Source organism: Phalacrocorax carbo, chromosome 3, assembly GCF_963921805.1.
Source record: "Phalacrocorax carbo chromosome 3, bPhaCar2.1, whole genome shotgun sequence".
Classification (NCBI taxonomy): domain Eukaryota; kingdom Metazoa; phylum Chordata; class Aves; order Suliformes; family Phalacrocoracidae; genus Phalacrocorax; species Phalacrocorax carbo.
Window position 1 is genome coordinate 123458797 of NC_087515.1, and position 22970 is coordinate 123481766.

General features: G+C 38.5%; 1 protein-coding gene across 7 annotated transcripts in view; it reads left to right on the top strand.

Moving 5' to 3' along the window:
- Nucleotides 1-1740: 1740 nt before the first annotated feature.
- The window catches only part of SUPT3H (SPT3 homolog, SAGA and STAGA complex component), a 288244-nt gene continuing 267014 nt past the window's right edge, over nt 1741-22970 (top strand). Inside the window, exons 1-2 of one of the 7 annotated variants that reach the window (XM_064448208.1) lie at nt 1741-2248; nt 12076-12170. In XM_064448208.1, coding sequence (XP_064304278.1) covers nt 12076-12170 — 95 coding nt within the window. In that variant the 5' untranslated portion in view covers nt 1741-2248. Of the gene's footprint in view, nt 2261-2490; nt 2733-6789; nt 6934-12075; nt 12171-22970 lie in introns of those variants that run through there. The other 6 variants (XM_064448207.1, XM_064448212.1, XM_064448206.1 and 3 more) reach the window with 6 other exon arrangements.

Below are 22970 nucleotides of genomic sequence, written 5' to 3' on the forward strand. Positions count from 1 at the left end.
TTTTCCTATTAGTCTGTCCTACCAATTCTAATATATGTAGAAATATGCATGGTACATCTCAGAAATGTCAGCAATATGCTGCCTTGCCTTCCTCAGTTCAATGTAGGGTTCTGGCAAATCACAGAAGTTGGCTAAAAACCTGAGTCACCTCAAGGAAGACTGCACTGTCTTTCATAACCTGGCAAAATGCTTTGATTCTCCTTTTGGCCAGGAAAATGCTTATCAATAACCCTCTTCGGCTGGGGTTGCCCAGGTGTTTTAAACTGTGTAACGGGAAGTAACAGATCAGGCCATCCTCCTCGCAGCAGTAACTAGACTGTTGCACTAGATCCTGTGTGCAACATTCAGCAGCGTGAAGCCCTTATTTTCTAGATTATCTTAGCTGCTTGGTGTTTTGCCCTGTTGCTGTCAGTCCTTGAGCTGGTATCGGCTTTACTTTCATAATCATAAGCAACAGCAGAAGGGAGAGAGGCTGGCAGCACCCGGCAGCGAGCAGCAGAATCGCCTCCTCTTTCTGAAGCTGATGTGGGAGGTGGGAACGGGAAGGAGGCAATGTGGAGAGGACCCATAGGGTGTTTACATGAAGTAGTGAGGAGGACAGGGAGTGAATGGTAGCAAAACAAAACAAAACAAAAATTAAGAGTAGCAGAAGGAAGCTAAGGGGAAAAGGTAGAAAATAAGATGACTTTCAGATAAGCTGATGGCCCCTAGAGCGTTCAAAACATTGCAGTGGTTGCCAGAGCTTCCTTCTTTTCTTATCCCTTAAAAAAAGAGAAGTAAAAAGCTACAATGTACCTAAAATTACATAGTCTCTAAGCTGTCAGTTTCTTAGAATGAGTAGTAGTAGAAATAATATGGACACTGCTCAGTGTGTGGGCAGGAATTTCAAGTAAAGATGGACTGAGAAGGGCAAAGCAAAAGACAGACTGTAACCTTAGAAGTTATACACCCTGCAAATCTTCAAGAGCGAGCATGTTTTTTTTGCATATGTGGTAAAGAAAGCACAAAGTTACTCCATTTACCTCTATTGGTTGCATTTATTAATTCCAGTTTCTACCATGGCAAAAATCAGCCTGTCTCCTAACAAACGTGCGTGCCTACTGGCAGATGAGTGGAATGACTGAACCGAGCTCACAAACACCTACAATTAGGAGGTGTTGAAGAAAGAAAAGGTTAAAAAGAAGAAAGGAAAGGTAGGTTAAATGCTCCATCTCGCCTAGTCATGTCCTTCCCCATCAACCTGTTGAGCTGACAAGACATGGGAAGAGGAAAGCTGCCATTGCCAGGGAAGAGCAGGAAAACACAGGCCCTACTCATAGGTGGAAGGTATTTAACCACCTCGGTGCATCTAACCACCCTGGTATGGTTGAAGTAGTACAACTTGCTATGTTGTAGTAAGAATCCACTGGTATTTCCAAGGCCAAAAATGAACGCAGATCGCTATTTTATGCAGTGAGGAGAAGACGCTACTATTTTCAAAGACCTCTACAGTGCTGTAGCTGCAGAGATGAGGGCACGCTGCACTGAGGCCAGACACCTGTGTAAGCACACTCATCCCCCTGCTACGGGGGCTTCCACCTCCTCTCCCTAAGCCCTTCCCGGTGTTTAGCACTCAGAGCAGGCCCGAAGCCTTTTATCGCCGCCCGGCGCTGAGGGGGAAGGGGGGTGGCCGCGGCCGCCCGGGCGCTCCCCTCAGCCGCCGGGCAGCACCTGCGGGAGGCGGGCCGGGGAGCGGGAGCCGGCGGTCGGCCTGAAGGAAACAGCGGCAGCGGCGGGGAGGAAGCGGCGGGGAGCCCCGCCTCGGCCCGGCTCCTCCCCTCGCCCTGGGAGGCCGCGGCTGCCACACAGCAGATGGAGGCGGCGGTGCGTCGCGGCCGGTGTGTGGCGGAACCGGCCCCTCCCGCCCGCGGGCGGCGCCATCTTACCCCCCCCTCGCAGCGTGCGAGCCTCAGCGCCGGAGCCGCGGCTGCTGTGGCGGCGGCGAGGGGGGGGTGAGAGGGGGAGAGAGAGAGAGAGAGAGAGGCCGCTGTTTTTCGGCTCCTTCATTTCGTGCCTTGGTCCAGGCAGCGCCTGGAGGGGAAGGGACGAGGTTCAGTTCCTGCCCCTCGCTTTCCCCTTTCGGATAGCCGCACACGGGGTGGGGGGAACTGGGCACCACCAAGCCAGGCTGCTCCTTCCTTCCTCCCTCCCCTGCACACCTCAACCTCCTCATCCATCCATCCATCCATCCATCCATCCATCCCCGGGGGTGAGCCTTTGAGTGAGTCACCAGCGAGGGCACGCAATAAGACAATGTGTTGCTGCTAACTAACTTAGCGAGGCTGCTCATTTTTGGGGCCTTCAGCAATATTAACCTCGCGGGTTCCCGTCAGTGATACCTGCGAAGCGCTGCTTGGCGGGAGGGGGGCGGTGGGGGGTGCCTGTGGGTGCGGGGGCTGCTGCTAACTCCATCTATGTTCGCGGTTTTGCATTTCGTAGGTCGCGCTGGCCAGATGCGAGCAGCAGCGTGCGAAGCGTAACCGCCGCGGGGTCACGCCGAAGGGGCTCCTCCGCGTAAAGCGATCCGCTCTGGTATCGAAGCCAAGATGCTGGGAAGCGGCCCTGCCTTCAACCCAGGCAGCAGTGCTGCCTGGTACCCGGCCGCCAGCTCGCTCCCAGCTCTGCAGCCTCCTAACCATGCCATTTTGGGTGGAAGCGCTAGACCTGGGGTTACTCACTGCTGGGAGGTTACAGTGAGCAGCCTTTGCCGTGTTTTGCTCTTGCGTCGGTTTTCTCGTGGTCTGCGGTGTTGTTACACATGTTGAACCCAGCCCTGTTGGTTTTGCTGTCTTGCAACTAATCTTGAAGGTGTTTCTAGAACTTTTTTTTTTAATTGTAGGCTTAAAGTTACGTGATGGAGGCCAGGCTTTGGCCTGCTGTATGCCATGTACTGTTGGGTGTTACTGTTGGGTGTTGTTGCTCTGGTACTGTGAAATGTCAGTAGTTTGTGATTTTTCTCTGGAGGATTTGGATCTTGTTTTGCACAAACAAGCATGATGATTTATTATTAGGAATCCTGTAATAGTCCTTACAGAAATTATTAGTCCTTACAGAAATTATTAGTAAATGCTAAAAACCTAGGAATAACAGCTAGTTAAGAAGAATATGTCTCTGCGTAGGCTTTAAGTGGTTTTGCCACTTACTAACTGTATTTTTGTACTTCCTATGTACAGATCAGCTGCTTATAAGTTCATAGAAATTATACAAATGAATGCTTTGCAGTCTATGAATGCAAAGTACAATACACATGCAAAATATTTATTGCTGTGTATGTGAAGGGGAGGTAAGAACCTGATGTTGCGGACAACCAAATTTGCTGTATGGCATTAGTATTAATGATTTATTGTGAGACATTTGCTTTCCTAAGAGTGAATCTGTTTCAAGGTTTGCAGTAGTGTTGGTGATATGCTTAAACTTACTTTTGAAGTCTTTGATCTAACTCCCACATCATTCTCTTTCTTGGTACAGGCCTCTCTTTCCCTTTGGCTTAAGGCACTGCACCCTGTTCAGTGCTGACTTACATGGCAGGGTGCAGGGCACCCTCCCTTTCTCCCTGTTTGCATATCTATCTTCATTGTTGGCCAGATCCAAGTGGTGTGGAAGGCAGCGTCAGTCTTTCTGTTAACTTTGGACTTTGTACAGGCTTATACTTGCATGTTACTGATATGCAAATCTGATTTTACTTTATTTTGGTTCCTTTTTGTCCTGTGTATTGTTACTGTGTAGATGGGAATGCTGATGTTAAAAGTAGCATTTCTAACTGTAACAGTATTTATGGTTTTCTGAAAGCCTCATCTTTGTAAGTCTTGTGAAAGTGCAAAAATATTAGGTTTCATTTAGATAAAGAAATCTTTAGCCGTGATGATTCTGAAGAAAAGCTTGAGGTCTAACCAGCATATGCTAAAAAGGCAGGAGGAAAAACTCAAAAGTCATGTCTCTGAGAAGTAAACAAGAAATCTTCTATGCTTTACTGGCATTTTACTTGTGATTTTCAAATATATGGATTTGGAAACATTGCTTAAGGTTTAACAGGATTCTGTAGCCTTTAGATTATTTGCTAAGCCGCTGAGTGTCATAACCAACTGAATTACTCTCATGGGCTCAATTTTGAATCACATAGAATGGAGCTGTCTGAAATTTGATTAGTCAATTAGTAACTTGTCAGCATAAGCAAGCTGTAATTTAGAAAGTCAGAAGCGTTCTAAGAATTACTTACATATAGTAGTCTAGAGTAATGCTGAACATTGTTCACGTTGTTATTGCTGCTCTGATGTGATGCCCTCAAGCAGCGAGACCAGCTAGACAGTGTCTTCCTAGGTCATTATTGCACGGGTGTTTTAAGGCATGAGGCCAAACCCAAGCAGTGTAATTATATCATAGAAACTAAATGAGTTGATGCTGTTGCTGCAATTGTGAAATATCCAAATGTGTAGATATATGAAGTATATAACGAAAAGGAAGCCAGCTAGGCCTATGTACTCGTGGAACCAGGCAGTAGTGACTCAGTTACAGGCTTATCAGGAGCTGATCAGAAAACTGCATGCTAAAGGTACTGAAAATGACACTAGTTAGATCTGTAATATGTTTCAGATACTTGGCATTCGTAGTGCTTCATGTAACCATTATTAATTTGAAGTAATCTTAGTATGTGTTCATTTGCAAGCTAACGCAAAATAAATTTCTGTTTATGAATAATATTTGGCCTTTCTCTACCCCTGTACGTTGCATACGTTTGAAGTATTATGTTTGATTAAAATCAGACATTCACAGAGTCAACTGCAAAGTTTCTAGTTCATGCAGCTCCTTAAACTGTCACAGAAGTAGTAACAGTAATGGTAGAAAGAGGCCAAGAGCTTGTATGGAAGAGGTGATTTGAAGCACCTGGGTATTGGCCTAACTCTTGCTAATGTTTCTTAGGTAAAGCATAAGAATTATCAATACAGCTCTCCGGTGTTGGGTGCTTTTAAAAATCATGTGCTTAAGTAGCCAAGAAGAGTGTGTCTTTTCAAGTAAACAAGAATACATTGTAGCAGAAACCCATTGGACGTTATCTGTGACTGTGAGATCTCTGGATGGGGTTGGTGTCCTGGATGTTACTGACTTACTGTTAGACCTTCCTCTAAAAGAGCTAATTTTCATGGTTGTAGTTCATACTAAAGCCTTGGTTGTTTTCCCTGTGGTTTTCCTTGTGCTAGGTGTTGTGCAAATATGCAGTAGTGGAGGTAGACATTTTCTGCTCTACAGGATTTAGGCAAGCAGTGATATCAGAAGGGGCAGGAACAGTTCAGCAATAAGAATTGGAGAAAATTTCTGTAATCTCAGCTATGTATTTGGCTTATGCTTCTTGATTAGGAATTTCTGATCTGTACACTGATGCCCTAACTTGAGGGCAGCAATGGGGCAACGCATGAGAGTCGTGATATGCCAGAATATTCAGTTAAGGTCAGGGTGGGACTATATTATGAAATTATTTTAATTGTATTTTAAATAGTGGACTAAACAGCTCAGGGTGATGTGGAAGGAGGAGGATTGATGTAGTCAGTGTGATAGGTTGGGAGGATACTGCCATCTTGAAAGGAATTGAACAGATGAAGGCAGGTGAAGGTCTAGAGAGAGAGATTATACTCCGGAAAGTATAGTTTAAAGCTAATGGCAGGAGGGGGATAAACGTGGCTTTGCTTTACATGGAATCCAACTGCATTAGCAAAACCTTAAATTTGAAGATACTTTAGATGGAACTAAAGGTAGATGGGAGCCATGATGACTAATGGATTTGCTTGTTGGAAAAAGAGCAGTAAAGCATACTGGCAGAACTAACTTGACATCGGCATATTCATATAGAAATGTTTCACTCTTCAGAAAAAGCAAAATCCTGAGTAAGTTACAGGCTGGGGTCTGTTCATCTTTGCATGCTGGAGTTCCTAATGGTCTGAAGCTGTTTTTTATCACAAGACTTGCAAGCACACCTTATATTTCCTTCACTGAAAATTGTCAGTGGTTACCGCAGGAAGGTCATAGTCACTAACTTGCATGTCTGTACAATTATTAAATAATTGGCACGGAAGATTCAGAATACTGCTAAAATAATGCATTTTGAAAAAATAATGCTAGTTCAAAAAAAGTTAGTGTTACAGGAGCCAGATTCTGGAAGCTGTGGAAACTTGGCTGTTAGTTACAGGTTGTCTTGTCTTTACACTGTTTTGTTAAAGCATTTTTAGGAAGGAAGAAACAAAGTCATTGGCACTTAATTTGCGGTGCCATTAACTGCCAAATGTGGCATGGAGTTCTGCAAAAAGTGCTGCACACTCAGCTCAGAGGGAGGTGGGCAAATACATTAGATTCATTTTCCCTGCTTTCTTGGTTAAAAATAAATAAGTAACTTCTGGGGAAGGACAGAGCTCTGATTAGACTCGAGTTAGAAACTATGGGAAGTGTTTGTAAACATCTCCAGATGTGGAGGCATACCTCTCATGTAAGATTATGCTGTTTGCTTCTTGATCTCAAATAAAATAGTTACATCTGTGTGTTAATATTCTTTCAGTAGTCCAGACCATTCTGTGGTCTGTTTCAGAAGAGGCTTAAATAACTGTCATGTCTAACTCATGGATGGACAAATAATAGCTTAAAATATGAGGACATGCAGAGTAATTTTAAGTAAAATACAGCGGGTTTTATGCAGAATAGAGTCAGAAGGCTGTGCCTTAGCCTGTAGTTGGTTAGTGACTTTTCTTTCCCCGCAAAGTCAGCGAGAGTGGTGTTTGTTTACTGCTTTTATTTAAGGTCTTTAGTAAAATGAATGCACAAAGATACTTTTTTTATGAGATGTAGAAATGAACGTTAAGGGCTATTTTATCTCCCGGGATGTGAAACAGGACAGTTTTAAAGATAAAATCAGTAAGATGCATTTTATTCTTTGAACCAAAATCTGTGCTTTCATGCATTTGAAAATTTGTGATACCCTTTGTTACCATGTTATGTGCATGTTTCTTCTGTAACTTCTAAACGTGAATGAATGACTGAGTTGCCTTATAGATGGAAAGGAGGAGATTATGTTTGGTCATGTTCCTTATGTTTGTGTGGGCTTTCCAAGCATGTTTCATCCCAATAGTTAGAGGAGATGCTTATTTGTCTGGGTGGTGAAAGCTGGGCTGTGCATTGACAGCTATAAGATGAATATTTCTTTCTGGTATTCACTTTAAATTGAAACTATCATAAGCATCTAGTCTATCAGGTAATAAATGGAAGCAGCAGCAGCAGATGTAGTGCACGCATTCCACTTTCTGATACTTTGTTAATTAATTAAAAAATGAAAGCAAGCTGAGAATGCATGCCTAGCTTTGAACAGTATTCCTGTGTGCAGACCTGATGTAGATGTGTCGCTGCCTGCCGACAGATTGCTCCTAATCCTGGATTTGGTCAGCCTGTTCCTTGAAAGTTTGTGCCTTTGCTTTATCTGCTTGTCTTTTAAGAGACCGTGTTTAGGGAATATGGAAGTTACCTTACTGCCTATAAACAAAGCTGTTTCTTAATAGATACACAAGAGGCTGATTTTTTTTTTGAGCTGAACAGGTTAGAGGATGATAAAGGAGTTCCATTATATGTTTTGAATCATTAATTTGTTGTAAAATCTAGGTTATCTGTGCATTGTGCTTATCTGAGACCCTTTAGGGTGTTTCTAGTTCCAGCCTGCTTGAACAGCTCAGGAGAGCTTAAAGACTTAATACTCCAGTGTTTTAATTTTCTGTTATTCCATGCTACTGGGAGAGTGGGTGATCAGCAAAACAATATTGTATTGCTCCGGTACTCCAGTGTTTGGTTACAGGTTATTGGGGTTTTTAACTTTTTTTCATTTGTAATTTTTTAAATAATTTTGAGCATACACTTAGGAAGCCAGTCCTGCATGTGTTCAACAGGGTTTATGGTTGTGTTTTTGTTTTTTAAAAGAAGCGCGCTAACAAAAAATCTGTATTTCCTGTGGTTAATTAAGTTCTTACATCTCTAATCCTAGAAGACTGTTATCTTATGCTCTCTTGTCTGCTGGTGAGGCCATGCATGCCGTAAAATCCTCAGTGGTAACAGACTGGTTAATCTAATTACTCTGAAGTAGAGGGTGTGGAAAAAAAAAAAAGCGTTAATTTTAATTTAGTGTTAATTCATAGTCGTCTTGGCTTTTATTTCCTTCCTGTTTTGTTTGGGTTTATATAAATGAAAATAGGTCAGTCTCTAAATTCTTGCATGATCTCAGGTTATATGCAAAATGATTTTCTGAAAGGCAAGAAAAGACGACTGGTGCAGTAACCACATTAGATGGATGTTTGATAAATTCAGTCATCATAACAGTAAATTCTACTCTAACGTGTTATTTGCTGTAAAAATTTATGCAGGGACACTGCTTTTTTTTGTTAATTCTGCACCTTCTTTAGCCTGTAACAGAGACATCAGATAAAATCTGAGACACACTATTTTAAATTGAGCCAGCTTAGACTTAGTTCTTTTTTTGTAGTAATACTGAATGTTTGCTTTTCCTGACTGAGTTTAGATCAACTGTTGAACAGAGGTATTAGAGGTCTGTTCTGTTGTGACTGGACGCACCCTTTTCTTGGATCCTTGTGACATTTTGGCATTGGTGGTATTTGAGTAGTATTTCAAAAGACAGAGGCGTTGACTGTGGGTGTGTATATATATTTTAAGGCTGATGATGTATGTCCCAAATGATAAGAAATAGCTTGGAGATCTGGTGCTCTACAGTTATGGGCTAGATGTATAGACTGTGTATTAAATTCAAGTTATAGGAGCAGTAGAACTTCAGTTCTTTCACGTCTCCCAACTGGATCTTGAGTAAAGAAGTGGGTTGTACAGATGGCATATTGATTAGACAACCATCAGTGTGAGTTAGTGTTGCTTGGTAATTTTGGAGTGGATATGGATATGAAGGATGGCTGTGAAAGGGAAGTCTGCCCAGGTATCTTACCCAGGCCTAAACTTCCCGAGAAATGACAGAATTTGTTTCCCTCAAAGGAGAACTCTTGTTCTGAGTCCTGGAGCAAGTACTGTTTTCTGTTGTGACTCTTCAAAAGACATTGAGATTACAGTAGATGCTTTTAAATATTTATATTAATGTGTTTATATACCTTTTAATGTATATTTTTAGAATACATTTGATTGCAATATTTTACTTACGGGGAAAAGAATTTGTAAAACTGGACCTTTTTGGGTAGGAACTCATTAATACTAGTCTGAATAGTGTTAATCAGAAGTTATCTGCTCCTTGCTAGAGTTCATGATTAAAATATGGCATGTTGAAATAATCTGTGACTTAATCTGAACATCTGAATTCATTTTGTAGAATATGGCAAACAGCTGTATTTCAGTTTGGAGTTAAAACAAATACAGTATATTGACCCATTGAAGATTACAGTAGGCTTTTCAGTTCCATGTTAGCTGTACTTATTGAAGAAAATTGATTTGAGAGTGCTTCTGCTTTTGCATGATTTCTTTTTTTTTTTTAATGTCCGGAAGAAAGGAAATAGAACATACGGATGATGGGACTTTGATGTGTAAAGAAGTTAATTATCTAAACCATCAAACAAAACGTGGGCTGTGGAAGTAATTATTGTAAAGGGTCTGACGAAGCCTGACAAGCTGTTGGCTTTTTATGTCAAGAAAAAGCTGTACACCTGCTTGATTTGAAAGTTAAATCATTTGGTTGCAATAGGAAGACCAAGTTTTTAGGGAAGCAGTAGCTGATAAGCTTTCAGCTCTCAAATCTACTGATACTTACACAGATGTACAGCGCTCCAAGTTTTTTTAATTAAACTGTTCTTGTCCACTTGGAGGGCAGGAACCTTAAAAAGTATTTACTCCGAAGTAGGACATGCATGAATCTCAAATGTTACACTGAGGTGGCAACTATGTAATTGTCCCCCATGTTTTTTTGGGAAATCTGGGAGAACGCTTCATAAATTAGCAGAACAGAACCTCATGGATAAAGCAAAATGTCTGCCCTGGATTTAGGGAGGAAAAAAAAAAAGCCATATGCTTCAAATGATGTAGTTGAAAAAGAAATTAAACTTAAAAAAACTTAAGTCTTTGTATGTTATTCAGCTTTTAATGTTTAAGGCACATATGATTGGTATGTTTTGGGATTTTTTTTCTACAGCTGTTTTAGAAAGTATTAACTGAGGCATTTCCTTAACTACTTTCTCTAGGGTGTGGGTAAAATATAGCATTTACAGTGTATTAACTTATATTTAGGAATATTGATACTGTGATATTGGATATAAATATATAGCTACTAAAATTAATCGTAATCAGTCCCAAACAAATAATGAACAGTAAAACACGTATAAATTTCCAAATCTTTGGGCTGTTCCTGGGTACCATCGCAGCTCCCTCTTTGCTCCCTTCCAGGTGTACATAGATCTTTCCTAGAAGTACTCTCTCACCTTCCTTCATGTTATAGATGTGTCTTACTATTATATTTTTTTTCTAAACTCACTAATTTGACTGTTTAGATTATGTGAGTCTGGTAACTGCCGATCATGGCAGGGTCCTGCTAACACTTAAGCCTGGTGTGTAACTACTCATGATTAAAATCAGACTTCAGTGGGGGTAAACTTGTGATTAAAGTTACACGTGTATAAGTGCTTGCAGGATGGGGACCTAAATTAGAATCTGCTTGAAGATGAACAGAAGTATGTGAAAATCTACTTGGAAGCATTAAGAAAAAAGTAAAATTATGTCTAAATGCATAAACTTCTTATTCTTGTTGTTCATCCTTACGCTGTTACGTCATTAGCCTTTCAAAACACTAATTCTCTTGTTACTTTTTGAAAGTATCTTATACTTTGTATTTAGAATATTACAAGTTTTCTTAAACCAAAGCGTACTTGTGATAGATTGCAATGCTTTTAATGGCACTTAATATAAATCTGGTCATGTACTTTTAGGTCGTTGTTTAGAAGAGGAATCTATCTTTACTGTAAAATTTAGAAGTGGAGAAAGGTAGGATGTCTTTAGACGTCTCACAGCAAAGCAAACTATATTAACACGGTTTTCATTACTATGGCTGCTACTAGTCGTACACGAAATGAGCAGTACAACTCAACTGTTACTAGTGTGCAGCAAACCAGAAGAGGAAGAAATGTAGTGGGAATGTGTTCTGTTTATCAGGAGTCTTGCATAGTGTGTGCAGCTCTTTGTTTAAAAATTTCTTGAAGGGAAAAATTAAACTCCCTATTCTCGATTTATAAAGTTTTCCATAATTAGATAAATTTTTATTTTTTTTCAGTGTTTTAGTAAAAAGTTATTTTTAAAAATGCAGTTATTTAAAGGCATTTGACTTGCCTTTTATTAAAGAGGAAAATGTAGATGTGTTAGCTAATTCACAGAATAAAAGTAGAACTGTCCTGGGTTTGGTTTGGAGTCTTTAATGAGAATTTTTATAGAAAAGCTGTAAAACATTTTGTATAAAGATAGTACTGTTAGTCATAGCACTATTAGGATGATGTTCAGGTCCCACTCTTTCTAATGCATGTGTACATAAAGCTGGTGTTTTAGAAAGGAAGCTTGTGATCTTGGTGCTCATTGAGTTTTATCTGGCTTTTTCTGAGATTCTGTTTTATTCCTCTTAGTCTCGACAGTGTAGATGTGATTTACTGGTGCTTAGGATGCCACATGAATACAAAAGGATGCTCTGGGTATCAAGATACTGGTGTCAAGGATTAGCGCGTATTCCAGAAGTGTGTTTTTATCTTAATACTTTTCCATTGGTGCTCCTAGGATACCTCTAAATGGGTTGCTGGGATGATATTTTTAAAAATAGCACCAGTTTCCAATACTTTGGTTACAGGAAACATCAACTCTCTTGTGTTTTCTATAGTGTCTCAGATAGGCTTGTTTTTGCATGCAGAGTCTTTGCATTCAAGTCTACCCCAAAAAGCTTTTCTTCCCTTTTAAATATCTAGTGTGAAGCATACACATACTCTCTTTTAAAATATATGTATTTTAAGTGCTGTTATTTCTTTGTTTACTCAGATGAGCAGCACTGTGGCTAGCCCGATGTCAACCATTGCCTCTTCAAGCAGTGGAAGAAAATCGACAAGCTTTACGCCTGAACTGCAAAGTATGATGTAAGTAATCAGTCACAATATCTGGTAACATCTACATTTTGTATGTATCTTTTAGGTTGTTTCTTAGAATGTGTGTGTAAGGGTGATGGTGGGGAAAGAAGAACAGGTATTAGTGACGGACCTGTTAGTATTTTACTTCTGACCTGTAAAACATTCAGAGGTGAGTTAGATAAAGACCACATGCTGTATTGAACAGAGAGAAAGTCCTGCCGAGTAGAGAAATGCATTTTTAATATTTACTTCAGAAGTTGTTAGAGACCTATACTTCTCAGTCAGCTAAGCTTCCTGTTGTCATATATGCTTATTTAAATAAATATTTTCTATTACCATCCTTCAGTGCTAATACAGAGAGGTAGACTGCTAAGATAGTATTGCTGATGAATTTAAGACATGGAACAGTTGTAAATAACTGGGTTTTGGCAGATGGGAATTAAAGTTGTTAAAAAGAGAAGTTGTTTCTTGTTGTAAATTAGCAGTGGTCACTTAGAAACCCAGCTCCAAGCTGTGCTATTATATGATTTTGTAGTTTATAACTTCGAAAACCTTGAATGTTATTTAAACAGGTGGGTTTTGTCAGTCTTAAAGATACTTGCATACTCAGAAGGATTCCTTCTGTAGAAGTCTTTATCTTGACTGGTAACCTACTCCACTGGCCTGCCAGCAAGTCTTCATTTTGTGGAAAGCAACATAGTCATCAGAAAGTCTCACCCGCCACTATATGGCATTTTCTCCCTTTTCTGTGTGTGTCCAAGACACGGCACTGTCAGGACGGGGGCAGGGGGGAAGTAACGAGCTTGTTTCTGTGTGGATTCATGCTCCTGATTTATCAAACACTTTAAAGACTATTTCAGCCTAGAGCTAAAAGGTGTCTAACCTCTAAGGCTGAAGATAGCTTGGCTGTAGTGGCTCATGTCTAAATTGTACCTTTTTTTAAAAAAAAGAATATATGATTATGAATGTTACTTATGGGGAGGGGAGAGGATGCGCATTTGCCAGCTGCTGAGGTCAGCTGCACATAAAAGGGAGCTTTGCTTTGTGAAATCTTGCAAGAGTATCTTAAAGGATTTTTCCCTATGTTCATTTGTCAAGAGTTGAAAATGAAACAAAGAAAGCTAGTCTCAGAGTACAGAGACATAAATCCATGGTTTCAAAAGATAGTGGTAATCATTGGTGCTTTTCGCTAGTCTTAGCTCTGAAAGACTGTCCAGGATGTTGTTTAAGATAAGATGAGGTAAAGTAGGATGAACTTAATAGGGAATGAATTTTGGGCTACTGATCTTTACTCTGGCAAGATCACTGAAAATGCCCAATATTTGCGAACTTCTTTTTTAGTGTTGCCTCATATTTCTTTATGATTAATTTTTAATCATCTGTGTAAAAATCAAAATAGTTACAGCATCCACCTGCTGATCGACAGATGGGTAACTGCATTTTCATTACAGGGAAGTGTTTGTTATTAAAATTATGGATGCATCCTGACTATTATAATACTATTCTTTTGATCATTGTACTTTAGGTCATTAATCGTTGACTATCTATTAATTTGTTTGCGTGTGGTTTTAGTATATTATTTTGTGCTAGTTAAAATTTTTAGATATGTTCTGAAATGTTCTACTCTCCTCCTTTCCCTTTCCAGTGTGTTAGAACTGAAGATTAGGATAGGAAGAATGTTAAAGCTTTATTTTTATTTGTATATTTAGAAATGCATATAAATATATATACATTTTTTTTTCTGCCAATTGCCTTCCATAACTGTAAAGAAGTTAAGGTATTTCAGGCCTCCACAGATAATTATTATTTACCTGCGTAAAAACTGCATTTGGCTTTTTAATGTAATGGAAATATTTAACATTTTAGTATTGCTGTATCACACTAGTGCTCTCTTTGTTTTTACTTTTTTCATACTTGTGAAGGAGTTCAGCGAGGAGAGAAAAAGGGTTTTAAGTCTACATTTGAACTGCCTTTTTTGTTTTGCTTTGGTCAGTTATGGACGTGGCAATGCAAGTCCCCCTCCTTTCCCAGCTCTCTCACACTCAACCTGTTCCTAACAGTCTCCTCTGGCTCCTCACTGCTACTTTAGGCAATACAGGGTATTACACAGATTAAACGATGGTAAGAACAATGCTGTCTAGCTTGTTCAATCCTATGTTGTAGATTCACCTTCACTGTCATGTAACTTTTTTCTGATTTGAATTGCTCTATGGGTGGTAGATATGAATGGAATTATTGGTCTCCATTAAATTCTACAAAGATTTACTGTTCAGAAGTAAAAGATGCAATTTGTTTTCAGTTAAATATCCTTGAGAGACTACTAGATTGTTGTGAAGCGGAGCATGGGATACATTCCACTAGAGTATTTTTCAGTGTAGTGTAAATGAGATAACAAACTGTTTCCCATGCATTGAATCTTCTAATGTAGGTGAGCACTTTGTTACAAACCTGGTGGTTTGCTGTATTGTGTTCTTTTCAGATAGAAAAATATTAGTTCTTCCCTTCAAGAGAATTCTCTTTGGTTATTGTTCATATCTACTATAGTCATCTACACTGGAAAATACATGTTGTTCTTGGTGGAGAAAATAACTGTAACTGTGTTTAAAAAAAATGAGAGCTGTGAAGTTTGCAGTCAAAGAAGCCTGTGCATCACTTCGAATCAGTATCTGGGGAGCCTGCTTTTTATTTAATTGTGGACGTCCTGATAAAGTATTTTGAAACTACCCTCTCCGCCAGTATGCACATTATTCTGTCAGAATGTAGAAGTTATTGTTGGCCATACAAATGGAAGAAATAGACATTTTCCTTTTGCTTCAGGACTTGTGCAGTTACACTTTGAAAGCTATGCAAACAGATCTTCTGTGCTTTAGAGTAACAGTTTTCACGGTTCCATTAAACTGGTAGGAACTGAAGGAATTCCTTGAATGTAATGACCACATTGAAAGTTACTTTTTTTATTGTTTGCTGGAAAAAAGGGAGACTTTTGAAATGATAGAGTGCCAGGGATGAACCATGCAGAGAAAAAATGACAGCTGTTGCTTTTGGCCAGGACCGCAAAATGAAGTTACCACTTTAAAAGAACTTTCCAGGCTCTGACAGAAGCTGACATGTTTTATAAACTGCATAATTTAGAGAGTTAGATTCTCCCATTTAGGTAATTTATAACAAATGCATGAGAATATCTTAAGATACTGGGAAACAGTAAAGCCTGGAGCATTACAGTGCAAAAAAGGTAACAACTTAAAGAAAACAGACTCTCTCTGCATAGTTTTTTATTGTGAGTGGAGTAGGATCACCTATTTCCTATGGATTTTCATCTGTATGGAGTAATATGAAGAGTAACTTCAACTTGTCCTGCCTTTCTGAACAGAAAAATGTGTGCAGCAAGAAGATGAACTTGTGAGAAATGAGTCACATAGGGACGTTGGGTGCTAATCCAGAATGGCGTTTGGTAGTTTGTGCTGAGGTTAAGAAATGGGCTGTTGGACTGTAGGGACCTAAAAAAGTGGAAGGAACCCAGAGAAACTGTCTTTTTGAAGTAGAATATTAAATTCTGTTCTAACCCAATAATGAGGTCTGGAAGTCTGTGGATAACAGTGCCTCACAGTCTGAAGGTGGTATCTTTGATTAGTTTATCATTTACAGAACTTAATAGTAATACTTAATATGCTGAGATTACCTTAAGAGGAATACAGGTTTAATTGAATGTATCAGACTGTCACGGACCATGCAAACACATGTCACTTTACGGTGCACTACCTTTTACATGGATGTGTCTGGCTTTTAATTGCTAGGACCTTGGAATTATTTGATATTTATCTTACAATCGTTTGAAAGAGCATAACGCTATGTATATTTTGCTTGGACTCCCACATCCTTTATTTGTATTTGGATATTTTATTATGTTACCATAGAAATTAGAGCAGTAGGTGTTAATAATTTAAATAAAGTTTTCAGCACGTCTGGTGCATTTTGCTGAGGTTTGTTTTACAAAGCTTCATTTGGCTGATCTACAGCCTGTTTCCAAACTAGCTGCTAACCTTGGGTCAGTTGCACTTAAATTTTAGTTCTGCCCAGTAGATTCACAGCCATGATGATTTCACAGTAGCTGTTAAAATTTGTAATTTGGTTGAGATCATCTATTTTGTAATATAAGCACTACTTTTAGAGCGAACTTCTGGAAACTGTGATGTTCTAAACACTTGTGTTGAACAATTTGCAGATGAAGAGTGAGGGTTTTTTTCCCCTCAGTAAAATATCTTGATTTTTCTAAGCTATTTTAAGTATTTAAAAAATACTAATTACCATGATCTGAAGTTAATTGAAAAGTTGTTTTTATTGATTCAGTGTGGGGTTCCCTGCCTCCCCAAAAACTCATATGCAGAGGGAACAGAGGCGATACTCAAGATTAGGTTATAAACTGACTACTTTTTGAAAATCATGTGAGTAAAACTTCCCAAGGGCAAACATATGTAAAACTGACATGAATCAAACACTTCAGTTTCCTATACCCTACAGCTTGATCTTGCAGGTGACCCAGTGTAGTGTTTAGATTTGCATGTTTCAGTAATTTTATGACAGCTAAACATTTGTAGGTTTGGGCTCCAAATCGATGGTGAATTGTTAAATGATACTGCATAACGTACTAGGTAGTTCAACTTCCAAATCGTAGAGTGTGTTTTGTGTCTACTGCATTTTTTTCTACTTCGACACAGAGCACCATTGGTAACGCCAGGTTGTATTGCCACACTAATGCAAGCTGGTTTAAAATGATGTTAGCTTTAATTTGGAACAAAATATAAATATGTGAGGAAGTGGTTTATTTTTGTTGTTCCTATGGGCTTCAGCCCATAGCTTGGAGACCCTCAGTGTGGATGCGTGAAATGGGCTATGTAAATCCTTCCTGAAGTCACTGTAATTCATTTGGTGTTCAGGGACATAGCTGTGAGTATTCAGTTGTAGGAAGAAAACCTTAAATACCTGCTTAAACCAGATGATTTCCTGATATAAAAATTTTATAAAGATACATAGTTCAAGTAAATGGATTGCCACGTTTATCTTCAGGCTTGTGGCAACACGAATCGTCAGCTTGATAATACATTTCTAAAACTGAATCAAGGGGCTGAGCTGTATTCAGCTGCAATAACCAGAATGTGTCTGGTAACATTCTGAATTAAGTGCATTAAAAGATGCTTTTTTCTTCCCCTTTGTATGTAACTTGAATATATATATACATATACACACACATAAAACAAGTTAAATCTAGTTTCATAATTAGCTCTTAAGGTAGACTTTGTACCGAAAGTCAAAATTTGGTATTACAGGGTTATAAGGATAGATTTAATGATGGAGGTAGAGGAGAAAACAACAATTCTGTTGGTTTTACGTAAGACTTTCTGGTCATTCATTATATTTGCTCTAGGTAGTATTAAAATAATAGTCTCTATTGATATAATGTCAAATTTAGTATTTCTACTAATTGATTGTTTCTTTCCAGACAGTGAAAGTCTGCCCAGTACTTATTTCAAGTGCAGTTCTTATTTCAACTTTCTCCAGCTTGTAGCTTATACCCATCTCTAATATACTCCAGTGGTGCGTGAGTGTACAGTAGAGACCTTGATAAAAGCTTCATATTCCCTTTTTATCTCTAAATAAATTATTTATAATCTGTTTTCTTTTTTTAACATGTAGGAAATTATGGGAGAGACTTGGTAAGATCTGGGGCTAGTTCTTAAAGGTTTATTTCATTAAGAGTCCTTGGACATGTCTGCCCAACTCTTGGGATATTTATGCGGTCCCTGTTACTAAAGCATTGGAATGCCTTCTCAATATTTCTAGTTTTTCTCCTGTTCTTCTCCATTTTTATGGACTGGTGTGTACATGCATTTGTGTCACTGTTCGTCTATATATCACAAGGATGAAGTAAGGAAAAACTAAGTAGAGGATGTCAGTTTTGCTAACGCAGTGGCTGTTTTGTTCTGTTGAGTTAACACATTTCATTAAGATAGAGATTACATATGAGCCAGCACCAATCTACTGACAGTTCTGTTCAGTTCCCTCTTTTTCCAGCAAAAAGTGGTAGAATAGGCAATTAATATTGAGCACAGGTATGTTGAATGTAGGACAAGAAATTTCATAAGAACAACGCAAACTTGAAGTGTTCAGCTTGGGAAGGTGATGAAAAATAATTTCAGAGATGAAATTCCTGTCTGAATACTTTCAATGTCTAAAAAACCTCATTGAAGGTCCTTCCTAAATTTACTGTAGGCTGCATCAGGTGAAGAAGTTGTGACTCAGTCATGTTTTTCTGTGTATACATACATGTATGTTTGGAGGTACGTTTATAGCTATAAGGATAGTGAATGCTGTAGCTAACTAGCAACATCTCAAAGATTTCTGTGTAGGAGGGTATGGACAGGCAAGAGATTTGAGTTAAGAGTAACCTACATTCAGTTTTTTAAATTTCTTTTTCAAATGCTTATAACTCTAAGGTAATTCTGGTGATGAAAAAGTTTCTTTTAGTAGTTTATGCGAAAAGGTAAATTTGAACAAGTTTTTTGTTTCAGTTCAGAGTTCAGAGCATGGAGAAAACACTTTTATTTGCTTATTTTTATAAATGCCTACTGCAGTAGTTGAAAAATGAAGTTAGAAACTTGTTTTGACTGACTTTGTGGAGCTGTGGCATTGCTGTTAGTAGAGAAGTTGCAGTGCTCTAAGGAAAACTCAAAATCAGTTCTATTGTCTCTGTTAATTTTCAGCTTGCAAGCATCACAATTACAGAAGCAATAGAGGATACAAAGCTCATATCTTCTATCTCACTGTTTTTTTTTTCCCCTTTTCATTTTTGGTCTCATAAGTTGTTAAAACAGGTTAATAAACCACAAAAACTAACTTAAAATACCCTTAGAAATTTTTAAAGCTGGTAATTAGTGACTGCCAGTTCTACTGGGGCATGGTGTGTATTTCATTGTACTCAAGAAAAATGGGGGAAGTAAGTTAGGCTTTGTCTTTGCGTTACTAGTGTTAGTTCATCTTACTAAGATTAACCTGGTATTTTTGATCTCTCTAATGCTACTGATCATGCTGTGCGAACTGCCCACTGGAGAAGGATAGAAAGTATCGCGCGTGCGTGTGTGTGTGTGTATGTAGAGTGGAAGGAACTAAAGCAAATGGAAAACTTCCTTGTTGGAAGGTATACACAGTGGTATGTCTCTTGTGTTCTTTTTATTTCTTCTTTTACTTTTGTATCAAAATACTTCTGGGAATATAAAGTGGAACGTTATGGAGAATAACATCTATGTTGCTGACTATGAAGGCTTTCCACTGGAGTACTCTTTCACTAATAATTTCTTGTGCACTTATGCAAGTTCAGTCTGATAATAACAGTGCTTATGTATGCTAAAATAGTGTTTTCTTATCAGTTAGAAAGTTCAGGAAAACTTGTTGCTCACTGCTGAAGAAATGCACGCCATATGTAACATTAAAGTAATGCTGTGATTCATACAGCTGTGCTTTGCCAGATTGGCTTGTGTTTGTGTGTTAATCCAGTTTTGAATATCAGAATAATTATATTCTAAGTACTTTGAGTCATTCAGATTACATGCTAACTAAAAAAAAAACAACCCACACAATATGCATTTTGGGCTCTTTGTAAGACATAATTTAATACCTGAAGTGTTTTATTATGTGATTTAATAAGATAACTTTTAAAAGACGCTCTCTGTGTGTGTCAGATTTTGGACAAGAGCTAGAAATTATTCTTTTAAGCTCCTTGGTTTTTGATAAGCATCTAATTTTGTTTTCCTAGTCTTCAAAACACGGGTTTTTTTGTCTCTTTGTCATAATGGGTTGTGTTGCTGGTAAGTCCAGTTCACAGTTGTTAAACCATGGCCATTTTGTCTTTTTATGAGATTTTTTTTTTTCTATTATACCCAAATGTATAAGCCTGACTCACCCTTGTGAGGCAGATACAAACATAAATATGAAAGCTGCCATTCCCCTCATGCCAGGTTCAGTTCTTCCCTGGGAAGAGGAGAGTTTTTAGAGTGTTGGCTTTCATATGTCTTGGGTTTCGTGGAATGCAGAGCACATGCAGACTGTGATTCTACTTGAAACAAGTAAATTATTATAGTGACTAGGAAGTTCTGCTGAATAGACAGTCTAGATGATTGTTTTTAATAAAATGGTCCAGAATTTATATAGCATGCAACACACGAGTGTGTGCTTGAGTTGACTATTAATAATACTTTATTTTATCTTACTGTATGAGGTATGATAGTACTCACATAACCCTATTATGACTGTTACCTTATGGATTCAGTTGGTTGTATGCTTATCCCTCTCGGCTTTGAAGTTGATCAGTAAAATCATCTGACTTTGGATAGGTCATTTGGAATGATAGTGGAAGAAAACATCAGTAATGACCTGGCTGAGGGAGCACTCTGGTTAACCAAACTGTAATTTGGGATTGTAAAGAATGTCTCTATTCTGTCCCATACTTGTTTACCATATTTGAACCCGGAATTGTGCTGAGATTGCATTGTTCAAAAATAACCTACTGAGCTGAAATCCTCTGCAAACATGTATAGAAGACTTCTTTTCCCCCTTTAGCAGAGAGACAAAGGCACTCCAGTGACAGCAGATGTGGTACTCGTCTATCAGATAGTGTGTTGCTTTTTTTGTCTACCTCATTAAAACATCAGGCAAAAGTGGTATGAGATAGAAAACTAGGAGCAGAACTAAGTTTTCCTTTTATAAGTAGGATGGAGTACAGGAAAGATGTTCTTTAGAGAGAGAGAAATTACTACAGCTCTTTCTGCTGCTGATGTGATACTTTTAAGCATATAAAGGCAGAGTCTTCTCTGTGTGCAGCGCTTAGCGCAACGGGATTTTGCTGAGGAGGCCTGACAGGGCTCACACAACTGGTGATAAAAGATGCAAGAGCTGAAAATGGAGTGAGTTTTAGAGAACCTATTTGAAAATTCATTTTTTCATGCTACCATGTTTCTGTACTGCATTCTGAAGTGTAGTTATTTTAGCCCTTCCTCTTGTAATACTGCAGTTTCATTCTACCTTTTAGGAGCAGAGTTCACTTGAAAGACAGCCTGAGCTTTGGCCTATTAGAATAAACCATCATGTCTGAATATATTCGTTTTATCTCTTGCTTCTCTCTCTTTTGGTTTGTTTTGGGTATTTTTTTTTTTGTTGTTGTTGAGTTTTCTGTCCCTACTTATGAAGTGGGCAAAAGGTGATGGAGAATCCTAGTTAACATACGGAGTAGTACCTGGGCAGTCTTTCACATCACTGAGTCTCGTTAGACTTATGAAGGAACATTCCTGTAACTAATATCAAAATTACATTCATACTGAGAAAGCTTGTAAAAGAAACACAAAGGATGTTGTTATGGGGAAAGATGGGAGAGATTAATCTGGATAACAGTTTTTACTACAAACAAAATTAACTGAAGTTTAGCATTAGTCTGGGTTATGTGTATCTTGTATTTCTGCTCTACTAGTGCTATAGTCCAAAGTTAATGTAGGTTTTGCAGTTAATTTGTGAAATCAGTTTTGATAAGTATGAAGCGATCCCATAAGTAAGGTTACGACGCATACAGTTTGACTTAATTTGTTCTGAGTTGCATACAACTTCTCAAGTAGATCCTGTGTTGGAAATCTTGTTTTGAATTGAAATATTTTGAGATATATGGTTCCAGGATTCTGAGCTTAGATTCCCAAAATTTCTGGTTTCAGGTTTTGACAAGTTGCTTTAAGGTATCATCTAATACCTAAGAAAAAGATTTTAAAATTTGGAAATAATCTGTCCTAATTAAGTGAAGACATACATGTATTATAACTGAATACTGATTAAGCCATAAACTAATACATCAAGTTCAGCATTTTCTACTTTTTTTTCCCCCCCCAGTGTAATAACTGTAATAATCAGTTCTAGCAGACTGAACCTGAAAATCCAGTTTAACTACAGCTATGACCATAACTGGCAGATGTGTCTGTTCATAACTGCTGAAGTCTTTAAACTGCAGCTGCTTGCATAACTTGCAATCTCTATTTGTTTGTTTTAGTCACGTTTAATTTGACAGTACAGATAGTAAGTGTCAGCGATCAGTGTTGTTACGGAACATTATTCATCCGTATAGAACAGTAGGGTGATAGACACTATAATTACTATTGGCTTTTTCATCCTTTTGAAGTCATTCCACCCCATGTAATTATTTCCAGTTGCATCAGATAATTTACTGAAAATTTACAGTTAGAAGGGACATAAGTGACCAGAGTTAGGAGCAGAAGGAAACTTTGCAGATTGCGCTGTGTCCTAATTAGCTAGCTCAGAGCATCTTTCTCATCTAGGTGCTATTTCTGGCATGTTTAGCTATCTGCTCTGTGGCGTTGGAGAGCAATACTTATCCTTTTTTTTTTCCCCTCTAAGGCACAAAGGCTGTATAATCCTTCCCAGGTTTTTCTGGACTGATGTTGAAGTCTGCCTCCCCTGGTACATGGCTGTCTCTTCGGACGTACGAGATAGCCCTTAGTGGTTAGAGAAATGTGTTTGTGTTTTTCTCTATCATTGTGAGTTCAACATAGTAATTTAGATTATGACGTTCTCCCTAAATTGGTCTGTGAGGTGATTAGTTTATCCTCAAATCCCACACTGGCTCTGGGACTTACAATAAACCAGCTAAATAATGATAGATGGAATAACTTCTCCTCTTGCATAGTTTCTAGCACTTTATAAATAACACCAATCAATTTTTTAATGCAACTAAATGGCTTTATTGTACTCTTAATTTCCATC